This window comes from Lemur catta, chromosome 21 (genome assembly GCF_020740605.2).
Source record: "Lemur catta isolate mLemCat1 chromosome 21, mLemCat1.pri, whole genome shotgun sequence".
Lineage (NCBI taxonomy): Eukaryota > Metazoa > Chordata > Mammalia > Primates > Lemuridae > Lemur > Lemur catta.
Genome location: NC_059148.1, coordinates 33856570 through 33871747, shown reverse-complemented (window position 1 = coordinate 33871747; position 15178 = coordinate 33856570). Strand labels below are relative to the sequence as shown.

At 59.7% G+C, this 15178-nt stretch overlaps 1 protein-coding gene and 1 non-coding gene across 2 annotated transcripts; both read left to right on the top strand.

Annotated features, from left to right (window-relative positions):
- Positions 1 to 1421: 1421 nt before the first annotated feature.
- On the top strand, positions 1422 to 14293 carry SEC61A1 (SEC61 translocon subunit alpha 1). The gene is made up of 12 exons (XM_045534248.1): positions 1422 to 1562; positions 1755 to 1822; positions 5344 to 5409; positions 5498 to 5576; positions 6027 to 6158; positions 7125 to 7234; positions 7482 to 7635; positions 9105 to 9265; positions 10846 to 11043; positions 11612 to 11803; positions 12462 to 12538; positions 13219 to 14293. Exons 1-12 carry the CDS (start codon positions 1556 to 1558, stop codon positions 13403 to 13405), a joined length of 1431 nt encoding a protein of 476 aa, XP_045390204.1. The 5' UTR covers positions 1422 to 1555; the 3' UTR covers positions 13406 to 14293.
- Positions 10369 to 10495, top strand: LOC123626294. The gene has a single exon (XR_006730787.1). It is a non-coding gene; the product is annotated as a small nucleolar RNA ACA64 (small nucleolar RNA).
- Positions 14294 to 15178: the final 885 nt, after the last annotated feature.

Here is a 15178-nt window from a genome sequence, read left to right as displayed (position 1 = left end):
TTTTGTACAGAATCCAACATGGTAAAATAGTCCAATGGCATGTTTATGGAAATATTTCTGAATGAAATATAATTTTTTCCCGTTCAATAAATTTTATTTACTATTTTTTTAGTAGAGACGGGATCTCACTCTTGCTCAGGCTGGTCTCGAACTCCTGACCTCAAACGATCCTCCCTCCTCGGCCTCCCAGAGTGCTGGGGTGACAGGCGTGAGCCAGTTTTTTCTTTTTTTATCTTCATTTTTATTTTTTTTCGTTTGTTTTTTCTTTTTCTCATCTTTTTTTTTTTTTTTACTTCTATTACCGACGCACAGAGTTCAGAAATTAAAAGTCTTTTAAACTAGGGATTCTCCCAAAGCAATCACTGTTCGGTAAACACATGCCACTTGGCCATCAGTCCCTTCGGTGACACAGACGAAACTGTCTGCCCCACCCACGGTCCCCCATCGCACAGTGCTTTGTCACTGGAAAAAAAGCCAAACTCTGTAAAATAATTTTAAAGGGCCAAATCCGAGGACCGTGACCCGGAGCCACGGCCAAGAAGCCTTGAGCAAGTGGACTCTCGGTGGCTGGGTGACAGTTTGGTTTGACACGTTCCCGGGAGACAGGGGTCACAGGGAAAGTCACCGATCAGTACGCGGGAGGGACACATTGCTGCGCCACCTCCAAGCTGGGGGTCACAGGTCACAGGCGGGTTTGAAGATTCTTTGACTTGTAATTGGTTAAAGACACGAAGCTCTGTCTAAAGGCTTGGAATGTCATAACAGGGACACGTTGGTCAGGGACAGGCCACGGGACACGTGTGTCGTGCAAGCCGAGGACCTGCCGGAGAGTCTCCCACACCCTTAGGCCCGTGAACGGGTCACACGGGATGTCCCCAAGAAAGGAGGGGACACGTCTGGCCTCCCTCCCCCTGGCGGGCAATTTAGCTTTAGGACATTCCCTTGGCCACGAGGGGGTCCACCCGGTCACCCGGTGGGGGTCGGCCTCAAGATTTCATTTCAGTTCACACTTGGGTCCGGCGACCCCGCCACGCCTCGCCCCCAACCCTCTCCTCCACCCGGAGCATCCTGCCCCCCGCATTTCAAGGCTCGGAGCACAAGCTCCTCCTCCGGGAGGCCCTCCTGGGTTCCCCAGCGAGGAGGCGAGTTCACCCCGGTCGCCTCCCGCTCGCCCCGGGTCCCCAGCGGCCCGCTTCCGCCGCCACCGCGTCTGCGCAGGCGCACACGCGCAGTCCCGGCATGCCCCGCGCCCCCTCTGCCCGACAGGCCACGCCTCCTGCGCGCGATGCACGCCGGGAGTTGTGGTCGCGGCGGAAGCGGCGAGGCGCGGCTCAGCGACCGGCGCGCGTGGCAGGAAGCGGAAGCGGCCCCGCGGGTCGTCACTTCCGGTCCCGCCCCTCGCCGCGCCGAGCCGCCCGCGCGCCCGCCCGCCGCGGGGCTGGAGCACTGACGTGTCTCTCGGCGGAGGAGCCGCGCTGGGCCGCGGGCAGCGTCGCGTCAGGCGGAGCCGAGCAGCGCCGGAGCGCGACCCGGAGCCCCCGCCGCCGCCGCCGCCATGGCGAGTGAGTCCCTCTCGGGCCCTGCCCGTCCCCGCCGCGGCCCGGTGTCGCCCCCCGAGCCCGGCCGGGCCTGCGGGACGCGGCGGGGTCCCCTGCGCTCCCCCCGGGGGGTCCCCACGCGGTCCGCGAGCCCGGCTCTCCGCGCCCCGGGTCCTAACGCCGCCGCCTCCTGCCCCGCTTCCTCCCCGCCCCCAGTCAAGTTTCTGGAAGTCATCAAGCCCTTCTGCGTCATCCTGCCCGAGATCCAGAAGCCGGAGAGGAAGGTGAGCGCCACCCCGACCCCTGACCCCGACCCCGACCCTCTCCCCCAACCCGACCCCCTCCCTCTCCTCCACCCCGACCCCTGACCCCGACCCCGACCTCGACCCTCTCCCCCAACCCCACCCCCTCCCTCTCCTCCACACCGACCCCCTGACCCCGACCCTCTCCCCCAACCCGACCCCCTCCCCCCTCCCCCACCCCGACCCCTGACCCCGACCCCGACACCCACCACCAACGCGACCCCCTCCCCCTCCTCCACACTGACCCCGACCCTCTCCCCCAACCCGACCCCCTCCCTCTCCTCCACCCCGACCCCTGACCCCGACCCCGACCCTCTCCCCCAACCCGACCCCCTCCCCCTCCCCCACCCCGACCCCTGACCCCGACCGTCTCCCCCAACCCGATCCCCTCCCTCTCCTCCACCCCGACCCCTGACCCCGACCTCGACCCTCTCCCCCAATCCGACCCCCTCCCCCTCCCCCACACTGACCCCGACCCCGACACCCACCACCAACCCGACCCCCTCCCCCTCCCCCACACTGACCCCAACCCTCTCCCCCAACCCGACCCCCCTCCCCCTCCCCCCACACTGACCCCGACCCCCCTCCTCCTCCCCCAACCCGACTCCATCCCCCTCCCCCAACCCGACCCCCTCCCCCTCCTCCACCCTGACCCCGACCCCCACCCCGGGGTCGCCGGCAAAGCGACGTTTCCCGACTCGGGGCGCTGCAAGTTTGCAATTAAACGTGGCTCCAACACGCCAGATGCAAACTCTGCTCCCCCTCCTCTTCCTCCCGGAGTGTGGGTGGTGGGTGCCCAGCTCCCTGGGGGACAAGGGGACCCGGATATTCGGTGGCAGTTTCCACCCAACCCCCCACCCGCACTCGCACCCCGCACCCCGACGCCGGGCTGCTTTCTTTGCAGCATCTTGGGTGCAAGTTGCTTAGCGAACAAAAGCATCGGGTTTGTCCCCCCCAAAATGCATCCGGGCAGGGACCCAATAAAGCCTCATTTGGGAACCGAAATTGAGTTTCCCTCCCCTCGTTGTGGCCTCTACCTGGACCGGGTCATGGGGTTGGTTTTTTTTTTTTTTTTTTTTTTTTTTCTTTTCTTTTGTTACGAGATGCCCTTTGCACACCCACCAGCTAAAAAGAAGAGCAATCACTTTAGTCCGTGCACATGAGCTTGTGCCTTTTATGCAGCCGGGCACGATGCTGAGAATCCACGTAGTTTAAAGTCATCTGCTTTTAATGCACGGCAAGTGCGTCAAAACGAGAAAAGATTTAAAAAAAAAAAAAAAAACATACAGCCGTGTTGAATCTTTATCAGAATTTTCGTGGAGAGCAGGGGGGTCGGCGATGTAAGGGAAACTATCAAACCAGGAGGAAAAGTTTCGTTCGGGTCGTAGGTTAGAGAGCGAATAGGAAAATGTTTTTGTGTCAAACGATGGTTAGCGCTTTTGCAGAAGTTTAGACACGTGTAGTTGGCATCCACGAAGACGCTTGGGCTCTTGGAATCTCCTCTTTCTTGTTTTTTTGACTCAAAATAGTTTCATAGAAAGGCCCCACGTTTGTGCCACCCTTGATAGGCTAATTTGCAAATCTTTACTCCTCGATTCCAGCCTAGTAGAAGGGTCTGGCTCTGCAGACAAGCGGGCCTGGGTCCTACCTCGTACACAGCCTCTTAATAGCCCTGTGACCTTGGCCTTGTAACTAAGGAGTGGATGGGACAAGGGGACCACGTCCAAGCTATAGCAGTGGCTCAGGAGGGGGTTAATTCTGGGAGAGGTGATATCTGCTAGTGGTTTTGAAGGAGGAATAAATAAAAGTTTTCATGAGGGGGTGGAAAGGACTTTCAGGCAAAAGGAATATACAGTTGGCGAAGGCAAAGATGACAGGGCTGCAGTGTGGTTGGTGGGGGGGGGGGGGCGGGTTGTGGGGTGTAGTGTATTGATAGAACGTACCAGTACGTGGGGACTGGCCGGGCGCGGTGGCTCACACCTGTCACCCCAGCACTCTGGGAGGCCGAGGCAGGAGGATCGCTCGAGGTCAGGAGTTTGAGACCAGCCTGAGCAAGAGCGAAACCCCGTCTCTACTAAAAAAAATAGAAAGAAATTAGCTGGACAGCTAAAAATATGTATAATAAACTAGCCGGGCGTGGTGGCGCATGCCTGTAGTCCCAGCTACTCGGGAGGCTGAGGCAGGAGGATCGCTGGAGCCCAGGAGTCTGAGTCTGCTGTGAGCGAGGCTGACGCCACGGCACTCTAGCCCGGGAGACAGAGCAAGACTCTGCCTCAAAAAAAAAAAAAAAAAAGTAGATGGGGACAACAGGAGCTGAGGGAAAAAGTGAGAATGTCCCTTTGGAAGGAAGGCAGGGACTGGAGCGGGGTTTAGAGGCTGCTGTTTAGAGGCTGAGCTAGGATACTCAGCAGGAGTGGATCGAGGGGCTACGAAGAGACAGAGGGGACAGGACTTGGATAAAGACCTTTTAAAGTTTTGCTGTTAAATTTCGTTGTAACCGGGAGTGGAAACATGGTCGTTAAAAAATGAGGAGTCTTGCAAAAAATTGTCTACTCTTTTGTTTCCCGTAAAGATTCATTTGCAGACAGGCTAGTCTGAACGAGTCTGGCCTTCTCTGGGCCCGCGTCTGATCTCTTGGTGCGGTGGGTGCCAGGTGGCCAGGGGAGCATCCTCTGGGGTAAGAAGAGTTCCGTGAATCCCCCCAGCCCGTTGGGGAGAATCTGAGGCTGGAATCCACACCGCCTTTGCGAGAGTGTGTTGCTGCGTCCTGCCTAGAGGGGGCACCGCGTCCGAAACGACTGCAGCTTCTGTTGTGACCAGAGGGCCAGGACTTTGAGTCCATGTGCCTCTCAAACGAAAAAGTATTTCTGTTCTCTCTTTTTTTTTTTTTTTTTGAGACAGAGTCTGGCTCTGTCACCCGGGCTAGAGTGCCGTGGCGTCAGCCTCGCTCACAGCAGCCTCAGACTCCTGGGCTCAAGCGATCCTCCTGCCTCAGCCTCCCGAGTAGCTGGGACGACAGGCACGCGCCACCATGCCCGGCTCATTTTTTCTAAATATTTTTAGTTGTCCAGCTAAGTTCTTTCTATTTTTAGTAGAGACGGGGTCTCGCTACATTGCCCAGGCTGGTCTCGAACTCCTGACCTCGAGCGATCTTCCCGCCTCGGCCTCCCAGAGTGCTGGGGTGACAGGCGTGAGCCACCGCGCCTGGCCATGAGTCATTTTCTATCATGACATTCTTTGATCTTGGGCCTTAACTATTAATGCTCATGGTTAAGAGCTCCGCTTTGGACTCAGCCTCCCTTTAGCTGTGGGGTCGGGGACAAGTCACTTAGCTCTCCTAAGACTCAGTTTTCTCACCGTAAAATAAGGACAGCCGTGCATGCTCCCAGGTGTAAGGGTTGGCCGACTGCCCCGGTGAACAGATAAAGGGGTCTGATCTGAATCCATTTGTACTAATTTGCTTGTGAAAATAACTTCTTTTAATTCGTTCTTGACGCCCCCAGATCCAGTTTAAGGAGAAAGTGCTGTGGACGGCCATCACCCTCTTCATCTTCCTGGTGTGCTGCCAGGTGAGGACAGGTCCCCGTTCTATGCCGGGGTCGGGGACAGTGGGCTGGAAACAAGATGCTGACTCCCCTCCTCCGCGCTTCCTTCCAGATCCCGCTGTTCGGTATCATGTCTTCAGATTCAGCCGACCCTTTCTATTGGATGAGAGTGATTCTGGCTTCCAACAGAGGTAGGACTTGGGCTCTCCCTGCCTTTTCTTTTTTTCTTTTTTGAGACAGAGTCTGGCTCTGTCGCCCGGGCTAGAGTGCCGTGGCGTCAGCCTCGCTCACAGCAGCCTCAGCCTCCTGGGCTCAAGCGATCCTCCTGCCTCAGCCTCCCGAGTTGCTGGGATTACAGGCATGCGCCACCACGCCCGGCTAATTTTTTCTATATGTTTTTACCTGTCCAGCTAATTTCTTTGTCTTTTTAGCAGAGACGGGGTCTCGCTCTTGCTCAGGCTGGTCTCGAACTCCTGACCTCGAGCGATCCTCCTGCCTCGGCCTCCCAGAGTGCTGGGGTGACAGGCGTGAGCCACTGCGCCTGGCCTCTTTTTTTTTTTTTTTTTTTTTTTTTAAGCAATGTTCTGTTTTTCCAAGCTCATGCTGGCTGTGTTTTGCCTCCCTGTGTGTGTGTTCTCCAGGCACGTTGATGGAGCTGGGAATATCGCCCATCGTCACCTCCGGCCTCATCATGCAGCTGCTGGCCGGCGCCAAGATCATTGAAGTGGGTGATACCCCGAAAGACCGGGCTCTCTTCAACGGCGCCCAGAAGTGTAAGACAGACCGTGCATGGCACCCTGATGTCTGTGGTTGAGAATTTGAATGTGCTGGAGGGTTCGGGGCATCAGGACAGCGTTTGGCATGCTGTGACCTCCCTGGCCCCGCCCACCTGCAGAGGGACTTCCTGGCCCGTGTTAGCGCGAGAAATGGCATCGGGGACACAGAGGTCTGGGCGCCCGGTGTGGGCTGGGCTGCCCCGAGGCCACGTGACGGGGCAGAAGGGTCGAGGCTTGGAGATGTCCCCCTGTTGTCACTTCCAGGCAACATCCGCTTCAGAGCTGTGGTTATTAGGATCAGATTGAATAGTCAGTTTCACAGTGCCTAGCACACAGCGGTTATTTGACAAGTGCTGTCTGTCTTTCCTCTGGAAGTTTCTAGAAGAGTTTAACGGAAAGGAAAGGCGATTGTCACAGCCCAGCTCTCTTGTTCACCAGCTCAGTGATTAAGGGGAAGCTTAGACCACGGCTCTTAAGTCTCAGTTCCGTCATCTGTAAATATTCCACGTAGCAGATGAGGTAGGAAAACCGAAGCCGAAGCCGAAGCCGCACTCAGAGACCCGTCTGGTTTTGCGGGACGAATTTGAGGTGCGGGTTCCGCTGTGGCTGGCAGGGAGACACAGTGAGTGACGAGGAATCCAGACAGGAGGGACAGTGTCTGTTAGACCAGGAGAGCCCGGCCGCGGAGGAAGGGGAATAATAACCCAATCGATGGTTTTCGGGGGTTTCGTTTTAAGAACACATGAAACACGCAGTTGGGAAGGGATCGCTGTGTCCCAGAGTCGGCGCTCTGTGTCCGGGACTGCGTCCTGCACTGACCCCTGCGTGACCCGGCGCCCTCAGCCACCGCCCTGGGTGGCAGTGCCACCGTTCCCCACCCTCCTGCTCCCCGGTGCCCGGCGCGGGGCGGGAGTGCGGTCACTCTGCCTTCGCGCTGGCGACACGGCTGTCCCCCGGTTGCAGTGTTCGGCATGATCATCACCATCGGCCAGTCCATCGTGTACGTGATGACCGGGATGTACGGGGACCCGTCGGAGATGGGCGCCGGCATCTGCCTGTTGATCACCATCCAGGTGCCCGCCCCGCCCACGCCCCCTCGTCCAGGCAGCCCTCCCCCCTGCCTGCGGTTCCCGAGTGACACGTAGACCCTCCCGCACCAACAGCAGCCAGAGACCTGGGCCTGCCCGTGCGTCCGCCGGGCCCCCGGCGTTGGTGTCGGAGAACCCAGTTAGGGAAGCAGGACAGCCGCACGTCCGTGGGGAACAGTCACACGTGGCCTATTTGGGTTGCTTTACTGTTTTATTTTTACAATTTTTGCAGCTTTTCGTGGCTGGCTTGATCGTCCTACTTCTGGACGAACTGCTGCAGAAGGGGTACGGCCTGGGCTCGGGCATCTCCCTCTTCATCGCCACCAACATCTGTGAGACCATTGTGTGGAAGGCCTTCAGCCCCACCACCGTCAACACCGGCCGGGGTGAGGGGCCCGCGGACTCGCACGGGGCGGGCGGCTGAGAGGCGAGCGTCTCTGGCTTTGAAGCCGGGGTGTCGCAGGGTTGGCTGTTCGTGTTTGGGACCCGGCTGGAACAGGGGTGCCTTCGGGAAGGACAGTTCCAAAGGTGACACGGGGGTGCAGTGCTCTCGTCTCTGACTTTACTTAGCTTGTTCTTTTTTTTTTTTTTTTGAGACAGAGTCTGGCTCTGTCGCCCGGGCTAGAGTGCCGTGGCGTCAGCCTCGCTCACAGCAGCCTCAGCCTCCTGGGCTCAAGCGATCCTCCTGGCTCAGCCTCCCGAGTAGCTGGGACTACAGGCATGCGCCACCATTCCCGGCTCATTTTTTCTATATATTTTTAGTAGAGACGGGGTCTCACTATATTGGCCAGGCTGGTCTCAAACTCCTGACCTCGAGCGATCCTCCCGCCTCGGCCTCCCAGAGTGCTGGGGTGACAGGCGTGAGCCACTGCGCCCAGCCTAGCTTGTTCTTTTTTTAACTTAAGTCAATTTCTTGGCAATTCCTGAAACTTCTATGCCTTAGTGATGCACCAGGCTCCCCATCTTCCTCTCACTGGTCCCTGTGCTGCCTGATCCTGGATCGGGTTCCCTGTCTCCAGTCCCAGGGTGAGCTTGCTGTGCCACCAGGCCTGCCTCCCTTGGCGCCATCTCACGGTGTGGTATGGACTGCGGTTGGCATCAGGCCACGTGGTGGGTGATGTCGTCCTCTCTGCCTCTGGGGTCACCGTGCAGAGCTGAGGGACACAGCCCCCGGCTGAGGGCAGCCGGCACCCCAGAGCTGCTGAGTGGACTGAGTGGTGACCAGTGTTCCTCTGGTAGCCGTGGACTCGTGCCTAAGAAATGGAACCAATTAACTCAGGTCAGAAAAGTAGAATAGGCGGGGCGTGGTGGCTCACGCCTGTCACCCCAGCACTCTGGGAGGCTGAGGCGGGAGGATCGCTCGAGGTCAGGAGTTCGAGACCAGCCTGAGCAAGAGCGAGACCCCGTCTCTACTAAAAATAGAAAGAAACTAGCTGGACAACTAAAAATATATGTAGAAAAATGAGCCGGGCGTGGTGGCGCATGCCTGTCGTCCCAGCTACTCGGGAGGCTGAGGCAGGAGGATCGCTTGAGCCCAGGAGTCTGAGGCTGCTGTGAGCGAGGCTGACACCACGGCACTCTAGCCCGGGCTACAGAGCCAGACTCTGTCTCAAAAAAAAAAAAAGTAGAATAGCTATGTCTGTCGTTAGATTCTCTCCAGAAGGAATAGAAATGAGGGAGTAGAGGAGCCCACACCGTGTCCCTGTGGCTGTGGAGTGAAGCACTGTGACTCTTCCACCCAGTTCTGTGCTCCTGTCTCCGTTTTGGCCACTCCAAGGTGACTGGAAGCAAACCGAGATGCTTGTTTGTTCATTCTTGTCTGTTCGTTCGCCTTTGTCCCGTCCGTTGCCAACAGGGATGGAGTTCGAAGGTGCCATCATCGCGCTGTTCCACCTGCTGGCCACACGCACGGACAAAGTCCGAGCCCTGCGCGAGGCTTTCTACCGCCAGAACCTGCCCAACCTCATGAACCTCATCGCCACCATCTTCGTCTTCGCTGTGGTCATCTACTTCCAGGTGCGTCTCCCTTTGACCCTTGGATGTCGATGGTCTGGATTTCGGTCTCGAACGCCCCCTGCCCCTGGCGGTCCCGTTGTCATCGTACTGAGACGATGAGATGGCATTTGAAGGGAGCAGGTTTCCAGGTGAGCTGAGCAAGCGTGTCACTGGAGTCACAAGAGCTCCCGAACTCAACAAAATTAGGGCGGTTCTGATATTTCCAAAATCACGTTCCTTCCGGTTGGGCCTGTGAGCAGATGATAAAATATATTTTTTAAGTTGTTAGTTCAAGAGGTACGAGAAGTAATGAGGTTCTAGAATTCCATCATCGCTGTCGCAGCCAAAGTTCGTAGCATATTTGTGGGCCGTGTCTTCGTCTCAGAAGGGCCCTTCCTCCTCATGCTCTTTCTTGCCTTTAAGATTAGTAGTCTCGGCCGGGCACGGTGGCTCACGGCTGTCACCCCAGCACTCTGGGAGGCCGAGGCGGGAGGATCGCTCGAGGTTAGAAGTTTGAGACCAGCCTGAGCAAGAGCGAGACCCCCGTCTCTACTAAGAACAGAAAGAAATTAGCCAAACAACTAAAAATAGAAAAAATGAGCCGGGCGTGGTGGCGCATGCCTGTAGTCCCAGCTACTGGGGAGGCTGAGGCAGGAGGATCGCTGGAGCCCAGGAGGTTGAGGCTGCTGTGAGCGAGGCTGACGCCACGGCACTCTAGCCCAGCGACAGAGCGAGACTTTATCTCAAAAAAAACCAATTATTAGTCTCTTTAACTGAACTGCGAGTTGCTTTCCTGCAGGTGGATTTGTCCTCTCCATTTTTTGACCATCCGCTTTGTATTTTGGTATTTATTGAAAAGAAAGGGCGGAGTGGAAAGGCAGGCGGATGTTTGTGAAGGGTTATCTGTGCCGGCCGCCTGCTGTTCTGAGACCAAATCGGTCTCACCCTCTTCTTCTGCTGAGACGTCAGTCACAGGCCGGGTTAGTGACGGAGCCGACGCTTCAGGGCCTGGGCAGGAACTCGCAGTGGGGCGCGAAGAATTGATTTTAGATCCTGTGTGTTCTTAGCCCTGGTCTAGGCACCGGGAGTTCATAAAAATAACGTCACCGAAACCCCTTCCCGGCGCTGGTTGAAAATCGCCCCCGGCTTTGGCCGTGGCCGGGGGTGAGATGCGGCGCCCAGAGCCACCAGGGGCCTCAGCTCAGCGCCCAGCGCCCCGTGTGCGGCGCTGAAACCCAGGTCCCGACAGGCAAAAAGGAAAGAAAAAAAAAAAAAAACGCTTCTGCTCCCCGGGGATGTTGGAGGCAGAGGTTGTGTTGAAAACATCCTAGAGGGCTGTTTGTTTCGAGGTCCGAGGCCGCTGCGCGCTTCGATGCATTTTTAAGCCAGTCCTTCCAGGCCCCCTGCGGGCGGGCGGGGTCCCCAAGTGCAGTCGTGTGGTGGCGGGAGAAGAGGGGCCACGAGCTCTCAGAGCTGGGAGCCCCAGAACCGATGCCCAGCGCGGCCTCCCCTGTGGCCAGCCGGAGGGTCCCCAGCCGGCCCGTGTCCCTGTGGTCGGGGACGAGGCACCGAGGGTCTGTTCTGCTCCCTTGGGCTCGCAGGGCTTCCGCGTGGACCTGCCCATCAAGTCGGCGCGGTACCGCGGCCAGTACAACACCTACCCCATCAAGCTCTTCTACACGTCCAACATCCCCATCATCCTGCAGTCCGCGCTCGTCTCCAACCTCTACGTCATCTCCCAGATGCTGTCCGCGCGCTTCAGCGGCAACCTGCTCGTCAGCCTGCTGGGGACCTGGTCGGTAAGGACGGCCCTCCCGGCGCGGTACCGCGCCCGTCACCCCGGCACTCGGGGAGGCCGAGGCGGGAGGATCGCTCGAGGTCAGGAGTTCGAGACCAGCCTGGGCAAGAGCGAGACCCTGTCTCTGCTAAAAATAGAAAGAAATTAGCCGGACTACTAAAAATATATATAGAAAAAATGAGCCGGGCGTGGTGGCGCATGCCTGTAGTCCCAGCTACTCGGGAGGCCGAGGCAGGAGGATCGCTTGAGCCCAGGAGTCTGAGGCTGCTGTGAGCGAGGCTGACGCCACGGCACTCTAGCCCGGGTGACAGAGCGAGACTCTGTCTCAAAAAAAAAAACAAAAACCATCTTCCGGCGCTGTGACTGGTCGCAGGCGTCTGTTGTCCCCAGAGAGGTTTCCCAGCCGTGCCTCTCGCAGCTCAAACACATTAAATCCTCCTTTGAGTAAGAAAATGACGCCGTGGGCGCTTACCCAGAATCGCGTCCCCTCGTCTGCCCAGAGCGGCTGTCCCCACGCAGAGGTGGAGCGAAGCGGCGTCGTTCACGCGTGTTCCGTTTCCTCCTCCCAGGACACGTCCGCCGGGGGCCCGGCCCGCGCGTACCCGGTGGGCGGCCTCTGCTACTACCTGTCCCCGCCGGAGTCCTTCGGCTCCGTGCTGGAAGACCCGGTGCACGCGGTCGTGTACATCGTGTTCATGCTCGGCTCCTGCGCCTTCTTCTCCAAGACCTGGATCGAGGTCTCGGGCTCCTCCGCCAAAGACGTGAGTGCGGGCGTCGCTTTCTAGAGGGCGGGTTCGACCGTCGCTGGCCTCGGGGTGGCGGCCGCCCGCCTGCGCTTTGTGACAGGTGCAGATGGCTCGTGTCCTTCGTGGGGTGGGTCAGAGGTGTCGGGGGCCTGGTCTGAGGATCTGAAGCCAAACCGTGGGATCAGAGTCTGTCCCTGGCTTCCTTACAGCAGTTCTAGAGCTTTCTAGATAGGTGTTTTGTTTTCTGTTTGTTTTTTTTTTTTGAGACAGAGTCTGGCTCTGTCGCCCGGGCTAGAGTGCCGTGGCGTCAGCCTCGCTCACAGCAACCTCAACCTCCTGGGCTCAAGCGATCCTCCTGCCTCAGCCTCCCGAGTAGCTGGGACGACAGGCACGCGCCACCACGCCCGGCTCATTTTTTCTATATCTATTTTTAGCTGTCCAGCTAATTTCTTTCTATTTTTAGTAGAGACGGGGTCTCACTCTTGCTCAGGCTGGTCTCGAACTCCTGACCTCGAGCGATCCTCCCGCCTCGGCCTCCCTGAGTGCTGGGGTGACAGGCGTGAGCCACCGCGCCTGGCCCCTGGATACGAATTGTTAGCGCAGGGGGAGAGAAGGCAAAACCGTTCAGTGCCACGTTGTTCGGGAGCGAGCGAGTCCCCCGGGTGTGTCGCAGGTCGCCAAGCAGCTGAAGGAGCAGCAGATGGTGATGAGGGGTCACCGGGAGACGTCCATGGTGCACGAGCTCAACCGGTGAGTGGCGGCCTGGGTCCCCGCGTCCCCGTGTTCAGACACCTTGATGTCCTTGGGTTATAGGACGGAAAAGGTCCCTGTGTGCTGGAGTGTTTATGCACTTGCTGAGTTCGGGACACTAGAGATAGAAAAGTCAGTGTTCGCAGCCGCTGGGCCGGGGGACGGCAGCGTGCGGCCTGCTGAGTGTGAGGTGCTGCGTGTCCCGGGAGCGGTGGCCGCAGGTGGCAGTGGGGGCTGGGGGGGGCGGTCACCTGTGGGCTCAGGGCAGGCAGGTGTGGGGGTCCCGGCGGAGGCGGCTGGGCGCAGAGCTGGTGTTCTGGAAGGTCAGCGCTGAGCACGGGGACCCCATGGCAGGCGGGGAGGGGTAGGAGGAAGCCAGAGACCTGCCAGGCTACTGTGACAGTTTGGGCCAGAGCGAGGGTGGCCGGATGCGGCATGACCTCGAGGAGGAAGAGGAGGGAGGCTGGAGAGAAAGAGGCTCAGGACGTAGGGACAGCCGGGTGAGGCAGGGTCTCCCGTTGTCACTGAGAAGCGCCTAGACGTGGAGCGGCCTTAGCCTGGCACGCCTGGTTAGCCGTGACGCCAGGGGACAGCGGAGGGACCCCTGAGGGGTCGGGTCGCGGGGGTCCTGTCGCCGGCCGGGCCCTGCGGTGGCCGGAGGTGACGCGCCCGTCCCCCAGGTACATCCCCACGGCGGCGGCCTTCGGCGGGCTGTGCATCGGGGCCCTGTCCGTGCTGGCCGACTTCCTGGGCGCCATCGGGTCGGGGACGGGCATCCTGCTGGCTGTCACCATCATCTACCAGTACTTCGAGATCTTCGTCAAGGAGCAGAGCGAGGTCGGCAGCATGGGGGCCCTTCTCTTCTGAGCCGCGTCCCCCCCCCGGGACCCGGGACAGGGACCAGGCGAGGGGGCGTCTGCCCGGCCGGGGGAACCCTCCGTCCGTCACCGGCGACCGCCGCGGCGGCTCGTGGACCTCTCTTTGATGACGTTTCCGATTTCGCGTTCTCTCCTTCCACTGTGTCAGTCCTAGACGTTCCCCATTCGAGAATCTGGTTTTCCTTGTGGCATCGGCAGGGACAACCGCGCGGGTTTCCCCGCCGACCGCCAGAGAGGTGGCGACGGCGGACGATTGTCCCCAAGCGTCCGCGTAACCTCCGTCTTAGCCTTTGCGCCTTCTCAGGGCCGTGCGTGGCCGTCCTGGTTCGAAGCACAAACGTCCCCACGTCGGTCTCGTCTGGTTGTGGGAGGTGACGCTGGGGCCGTGGAACCTCGGCGTGTCCCTGCCGCGGTCAGGGTGGGACTCTGCGGCTCGAGACTGTTTCTCCGTGTGACGACGCTCTCTCCCCTCGTTTCCCAAGTCGATTTTTAGAACAGCTTTTTCCAAAACGCGGGCCTGGGTGTCGCGGGACACGCTCTCGGGCCGGCCGGGGTCTCTCTGCAGGTGCCTGGTGGCCCTTCCGGTCGGGCCCTGCTGTCACCCAGGGCCTGCGACACGGCGAGGTCGGGGTCTGGAGCTTCGCGAGGCTGAGCCTGGCCGAGCCGGGCAGGCGTCTATGCAGGGGCCCTGGTGCGGGTGGCCGTGTGCCCGTGCAGATGCCACCAGCTGTCACCGGCCGTGCGTCCTGGTGGCTGTGACACCCAGTTTACGGGCCGCGCCCGCCTTCCAGGCCGACAGTCTCCGCTCGTATCTAGAGTTTTCTTTCTGTGCCTGGGACCAAACACGAGCAGGCAGGGAACCGGCTGCCACCGTCAGCAGGGGGAGGTCGCGGCGCAGGGTGGGGACAGCTGGGGGGGGGGGGTCGGCGCTGAGCTGCCGCGATGCTCCACATAAGAGTCGCGGTTGTGTCTGGAACCAGGGCAGCCGGTGTGGGGTCACCGTCCCTCCTCAGGCCTCGGGGGACCCTCTCAGGACAGGTGGGACGAGGGCAGGTTGGGCACAAAGACCCTGGGGGAACTGCAGGTTGAGTTGGTGGGACCAAGGCTGTCCTTGGGGATGTCCCCGTCCTGAGGGGTAAGCGCGGCCCCCCAGAGCCACCGTGACCGGCAGAGCCACCGAGCTCGGCGCCTGTCCGGCCAGGGCGGCCTCGCCGGGAAACAGGCTTGTCCAGGGACAAGAAGGGACTTGCCCGAAGCCACCCGTCAAGTCGATGGCACAACCGGACCGGGCCCCGCCCCACCCTCCGCCCAGGGCTCCCCCCCCACCGCACGTGGCCTTGTCTAGACCCAGTCCTGAGCGAGGGGGCTGCGGCCTGACGCCCCCCACCACGTGGCCCCAGGCAGGGTCCCCCGAGTCCCGCCTGCAGCCCTGACCCCCGTGAGCCGGGTTCGGGCCTCGGGGTGGGGGGGGAACAGGGCACCAAACCCAGCTTCCAGGGGACTGTCACTGTGGACGCCAAAATGGCATAACTGAGATAGGTGAATAAGTGACAAATAAAGCCAGTTTTTTACCAGCCCCTCCTCGGTCCTGTTCTCTTGGTGTTAAGTGACATTTTCTTCCCAAAAAGGCTGGAGTGTGACTTGGGGCGTGTCGAAGGCTTGGCCGGGACACCTGAGGTGTCCCCTACAGGGATGCCCCTCCCCGGCGTCTTGCCTGCAAGCGTCCTCCTGGTGGGAGCGTCCCTCCTGGCACTGGTGTTTG